The sequence below is a fragment of the Citrus clementina genome, unplaced genomic scaffold (genome assembly GCF_000493195.1).
Source record: "Citrus clementina cultivar Clemenules unplaced genomic scaffold, Citrus_clementina_v1.0 scaffold_1, whole genome shotgun sequence".
Taxonomy (NCBI): Eukaryota; Viridiplantae; Streptophyta; class Magnoliopsida; order Sapindales; family Rutaceae; genus Citrus; species Citrus x clementina.
The window spans coordinates 27,078,434-27,084,744 of NW_006263303.1; the positions used below are offsets into that span (position 1 = coordinate 27,078,434).

At 35.0% G+C, this 6,311-nt stretch overlaps 1 protein-coding gene across 3 annotated transcripts; it reads right to left on the minus strand.

Annotated features, from left to right (window-relative positions):
• Positions 1–706: 706 nt before the first annotated feature.
• On the minus strand, positions 707–6,053 carry LOC18055994 (lysine--tRNA ligase, cytoplasmic). 3 transcript variants are annotated; one of them, XM_024178054.1, is made up of 17 exons: positions 5,860–6,053; positions 5,673–5,760; positions 5,043–5,108; positions 4,773–4,938; positions 4,582–4,675; positions 3,965–4,080; positions 3,686–3,798; positions 3,547–3,609; positions 3,211–3,336; positions 2,827–3,109; positions 2,643–2,739; positions 2,389–2,545; positions 1,782–1,925; positions 1,609–1,677; positions 1,377–1,520; positions 1,232–1,286; positions 707–1,092 (listed from the first exon to the last, which is right to left on the minus strand). In XM_024178054.1, the coding sequence occupies exons 1-17, from the start codon at positions 5,958–5,960 to the stop codon at positions 1,082–1,084; spliced, it is 1,893 nt and encodes a 630-aa protein (XP_024033822.1). In that variant the 5' UTR covers positions 5,961–6,053; the 3' UTR covers positions 707–1,081. The 3 variants fall into 3 exon arrangements, with proteins under 3 accessions (XP_024033822.1, XP_024033821.1, XP_006453327.1); XM_024178053.1 differs by having other exon boundaries at positions 707–1,095; XM_006453264.2 differs by having other exon boundaries at positions 708–1,095; positions 3,965–4,050.
• Positions 6,054–6,311: the final 258 nt, after the last annotated feature.

The window sequence follows — 6,311 nt, forward strand, 5'->3', positions numbered from 1 at the left end:
TAGTCCGACTCTAAAATTTAAAGTATATTAGAGATTGTTACAACTTAAATAGCTAGAAAGTAAGGTACTGTTTGTTTTTCAATCTGATGTCTGAATATAACATATTTTAGATATTTATTTATTTTAATATTTTTTTTAACTTATCATTAATTTTAAGTAAGGCGTTGTTTTTTTTAATAAGATGCTAATGATTATATACCTTTCGGATGCCAGAAATAAAAAAACCTGGGTGGCAGCAGCAACCAACCCCAGATGACAAATTCTAACACTTGGAAGGAATACAAGGGGATTTCGTCTGATCAAGCATAATATGATTTTACAAAGTGTTTTATTAATTTGTTTTGCACTCTGATGTGACATTCATCATTAGATGAAGGCCAAATAATTTTATATATTATGAGATTCATATCCAATAGATGAGTTATAAATAATATTAAGACTCAAATTTTAAGATCCCTAATGTTATTGATAAATCACTAGGTCTAAAGAAAATTATCGACTCAATCACATACCATATCAAAAATCGCAATTACATAAAGAATTTTTTCAATAATTTTTTTCTTTTGAGAATAAGTTAAAATTAAGGACTAAATATTTAATGTTAAAATACAAATTAAGTATATTTGAGATTGCACCAACACAAATGGCTAGAAAATCGAACAAGGACATCTTAACCCAAGCAAGTTTAGTGGGTTCTTTTAGAAAAGACTTCGAAGGGGGCTCTATAAAATTCCCGAATCAACACAAAATTCCACCATCAAAAAGTGAGAGAGAGAAAGAGAGATTGAAACTCTGCTTTCAGAAGCTGAAATAATCACAATTATCTGAAGAAATTCGGTCAACAAGCTGATTCAAATTGGTAAAATTTAAAATAATATATATGTCCACTATACTTAATAAATACCATGATATGGCACTTCACAAAATACCCCACACTGAAAGGGTTCTATAATAAAACCCTAAACAATAACTAACCGGAGCAAAATTAATAACAAAAAGTTGACTGGCAGGACTTCCTCTTGGAATGCCGATAGCGCATACAAGAAACAAATTAAACTTTCTCGAATTCAACAGTTCAAACTCACTGAGTTGCTGCTGCAGTTGCAAGCAAATAAGATTAATGTACAAAATCTATGATGGATGCAACAAGAACCTAAGGCTATAATAATCAAGAACTGAAAAAATGTTTCTAATACAGTACATCGGAAAAAAGAAAGTAAAGGTTTGTTACCTTTAGCAGCAGCAGGTTCATCTTGAGGCTTCATGGCTGGGAAGAGAAGAACCTCCTGTCCTCCAAAAACATACAAGAGATGGTGAGTACTGATAATGAATGTCTCGTGGGCATGAATGCAGAGCGAGAGACAGAATCCACATACCTTGATATTTTGTGAGTCAGTAAGCAACATAGCCAGCCGATCGATGCCTAGACCCCAGCCAGCAGTCGGAGGCAACCCATACTCAAGAGCCATACAAAATGTCTCATCCAAAGCCATTGCTTCATCATCGCCTGATTCTCGATCCTAATATCCAAACCAGCATTAGACTTGAACAGATTACAAACAGGACATTTAAAACAGACTGAATTGCTCTGCTAAACATGTATAATACCTTCAGTTGCTCGGCAAATCGCTCCCGTTGTACAATAGGATCATTCAGCTCCGTATATGCATTGCAAACCTGCACAATACAAAGCAAAGGGTTTAAGGGGGAAAAGAGATAAAAAAATATTCTGAGAAAGAAAAAGATAAACGCTATAAATTTTAAAAAATGAGTAAACACACCTCATGCTTATTAATGAACAATTCAAAACGTTCAGTCAGGCCTGGTTTTGATCTGTGATATTTTGCCAGAGGACTCATTATCTCAGGTTGGTTAATGATGAAAGAAGGATTTACACACGTCTCTTCGAGAAAGTGCCCCACAAGCTGATATCACATAAAATTTAAATTAAGCTACAGCCTACAATAACATAAACACATCTTAAATGTACACTTTTGGATGTAAAGCATGGTGTGTGAATGTTGAACTGGATACACATGCACAGAATTTCAGGGGTGTGCACATGTAACATGTGAAGAATAACAAAAACTATAATAATAGTAATAGCAATTAAAGAGACCACAAAAAAATGGCCATCTATATTTCCCAACAAACACTTCCTATAGCACTACTCTTAACCACGGCCGAAATAATCTCAGCTATGAGTCTCACCATCTAGCTAGCCAAGTCAGAGACTCACATCCAGATAGAGGTGTAGGGTAGCACAAACCTCAAGTTTATAGCATAAGTACCACAGAGAGCACACAAACACCCCCCCCCAAAACAAAAAAAAAACTTAATAAATGTCTATAGATTAGGAAATAGACCGAACAGAGAAAGAAGATTTACTTTATCTAATAATCGAGCTGTTGTCTGAGGAGGGGGGCATTTGATATCAAACTTCACACATGCATCTGCTAAGTATTTGTTTGCTTCTACGCTGGCCAAGTCCTTTGGTATTTGGAGGTTTGCTATCTTCTCTAACTCCTCTATCATGTCTATCCTTCTGTAATATTCAAGTCAAAGGATAAATTATTCACAAAAGAGACCTGCCTAGATGATAAATCTTATACCATTTACACCAGTAAATAAAGTTTAAGGACCTGAAAGGGGGAGTGAAATCAATTTCAATTGGATCCTTATCAAGCCCATTGGAATGATATTTGATTTTATAGCTCCCTGTAATTTCCTTGATCATCCCTGTTTCATTTCAAGCACATAAATAAAAATCCAAAAATGCAGCAGTAAGAAAACAGTTTCCTGCAACACAAGATCCCCCCCTCTTACCGCTCAACATTTTCTCAGTAAGCTCCATCAGGTCATTGTAGTCTGCAAAAGCCATATAGAATTCGCAGGTGGTGAACTCAGGATTATGAGTCAGATCAATACCCTCGTTTCTAAATTGTTTTCCTATCTCATAAACTCGGTCCAGTCCACCAACTACCAGCTCCTTTAGATATAGCTCAGGTGCAATACGCATGTACAGCCTCATGTTCAGATCATTGTGATGGGTCACAAAAGGACGGGCAGCTGCTCCACCAGCGATCATGTTCATCATGGGTGTTTCGACCTGAAAATGAATACAATAGTAAAGAAAAAAATATATAATAAAGAAAAAAACACAATAAGCAGATGCATCAGCAATTCAGGACAAAATAAATCCTCACTAACCTCCAGGAAATCAAGATTGTCAAGGAATCTCCTAATATATGAAACAACCTTAGATCTGGTCTTGAATATCTGACGAACCTCCACATTCAACATCAAATCCAGATAACGTTGACGATATCGAGTTTCCTGTAAGGGAAGAATAACCAATTTAATCACATCCAAAAGACAAGTACAACAAAACATAAGCCAATATATACTTCACAAGCCTGGATACCAGTGTAGGCGAGCTTGTACGTGAAAAGCTCACACATATGCACAGAAGAACCATATGAAATTAACAAGAGAACTAAAACAGTGAAACTAGCTATCATTAACATATTGAGTATGAATAAATACCTGATCTTTTAGAATATATGTTTCAGGATTCCTGGTACTTCCAGGGACCCATGCATCAACTTTCTGCACAAAACAAACAAAGTGTTATCGAGAATAGATACCACCTTACAACAAATCTGTCACAACAAGCTTTATTCACCTTGACATTGGCATTATCCACACCAGGCTTCTGCCTAGGCATCATATGGAGACAATGGGATAAAACTACAAATGATTTTGGAAAGATGCTAAGTTCCCCTCTTTTAGTTTTTCCTGAATGGTAAAAAGGGCATATGAAAGTTACCCAGTGAAAAGTTTTCCAGTAAGATCAGAATAAAGGCAGCGCAGCATCAAGTACAGATGACTAAAAATGAATCATAAATATACTACCAATAAGAACAATACAATGCAAATAACTAAAGATTGTAATAACCCAAACCTGGAAACCCTGTGACGCCAACTATATCACCACGTTTCACACTAGCATGAAACTTAGAGAATTCCACTTCATCCATGTCTGATTTGCTGCAATCAGCAAATGATCGATTCATTTGTCTTTTCAATGAAATAAAGGAATAAATGGTCAAGAAATAAAAAGGGAAATAAGAACAGAAAAAAAAAGAAATAAATAAATCTTTACATGTTTAAGTAGGCCACACTAAGGAAATGAGAACAAGGAAATGGTGGGCAACATGTAAAAGCATACGAAAATAATAAGCAACACAAAAAGATTTATCGAGAAAGAATTAACATAAACAAGAACTATGGGACGTGCAACCTAGAAATAGGAAAGAGAAGAAAGGAAGAGAAACATCAAATAAGTTAAATAAGAATTGCAATATAGAAGCTTTAGAACTACGGAAAACGGATTTATTGATAAATGGATCAACTCAATAGAAAGAATTAACAAAAACAAGATCTCAATCCTATTAAGAAACATTATTTTCCATAAAATTTATACATACTCTAATAACTCCTGAAATGGAAAACAGTAAAGAAATAAAAAGCAAGCAAAAACAAGTTTCAACTACAGACAAAGTAGCAACGAACTGATACCTTGCATCAGCCATAACTTGTACTTTAGCACCCCCACCATGCAAATCATAAAAGAAAAGCTTTGATGAAGAAGATCGTTTGCTCATGATTCTTCCTAGCATTACAAAATCAAAACAACTTTTATTTTTCTAAAACATATATGCATATTGTTAGAAGATAACTACACTTCTAAAAGTCCTGTATCTTCATACCTGCCAATGATACTGAGATGTCCTCAAGATGATCCCCATTGCCTAAACCTCCATAGTTTGCTATATATTCAATGATGGACATTGACACAAAAAATTTATGGGGATATGGATTTTTTCCCTCTTTCTTCTGAATCTCCAAATACCTCTTCCTATTCTCAAGATATTGCTGCAGAACAAACAAAGCATAAACACAACAGTGTACAGTAGTATATCACAAAAATGCTCTGTAAGGACCCAAAACTAACGCAAGATTAACAAATGAAATAATACCGTTGGATCCATATCCTCATCATCAGCAGCCGGTTTCTGACTTTGGGGGCTTGCCTTGGTGGCAGCCTGGAATTTATAAACAGAGGCATTACTTACCGTAAAAGGATCACAAGATAATAAGATGTAAGAAGTTAATGAGCAATAAAGTATCATATTTATTATGATAGGAAGAAAATCACATATAATCATACTATATATTGTTTATCTCTTTTATTTCTTTGACTATTTTGTTTTTGACTCTCAGACATATCAACTCACATCAGTTTATACAAATAGCTTGTATATGTAGTAATGCTAAATCACATAAAAATTAAAACATACAATAAGTAATTCTTGAAGATTCCCATGATAAAGCTAACATTCTACATTATTAGGTGCAATATGAATAATAACATATTTACCATAGCACAAAGACTCCAAGAAGTGAAAGAAAAGACCAAAATGGCAAAATTACTTTGCAATTTTCACACACATTACACCAATATTAACCTAGTGTGTTGCCTTAAGCTGATTACATGCAGAGATAAATCCGAAAAAACATTTCATAACCGACCAAATTCCACCGAAACAGAATTTAGAAAACAAGACTTGAAATTTTATTTAAAAAAAAAAAACCCAACAAAAGTTTACCCTCTCAGCCTCTTTCTGCCGCTTCTCCTCTTCTTTACGTCGCCTTTCCTCCTCTTTCTGCTTCATTTTCAGTTCCTTCTTGCGTGCACTACACAAAGACATAATAAAGCATAATTCGAAAGAAGAAGCTAAACCCAGATGAGAAAATAGTAAACTAATAATAAAAATGATAACAAAGGGTTTATACTTTTTGCTGATGGTTTCTTCTCCAGCTGCGGGATCAGATGAAGATGAATCCACGGCTAAGTTCGAGACAGCTTTCGCTGTTTCGTCAACAGACCCTTCCATTTTGGTCCGTGTGAAGGAGAGGAAGGTTACAGTGAGGTGAGTTATTCAGAGAGAGGATTGAAAGCCGCCAGTCTGCGTGTAAGTAGGGTTTTGCTTTTCTGTGAGGGGTAATTTTTAAAAAGGGGTTATTTTTAAGGACCTCCCCTGAGGTTTAGTGTATTAACACTTAGAAAGAATGTATTGATATAATTACAGAAACCTCCCCTACCGTTAATTAATCGTTAAGTTGACTGTTAGTAGACCGTCAAAATTACTAAAATATCCTTCTCACCAAAATAATAAATTATTAAATGTAGTTTTGAGAATTTATGGGTAATAGGTTTGGCCGGCTGCTGCTTCCACCGATTAACC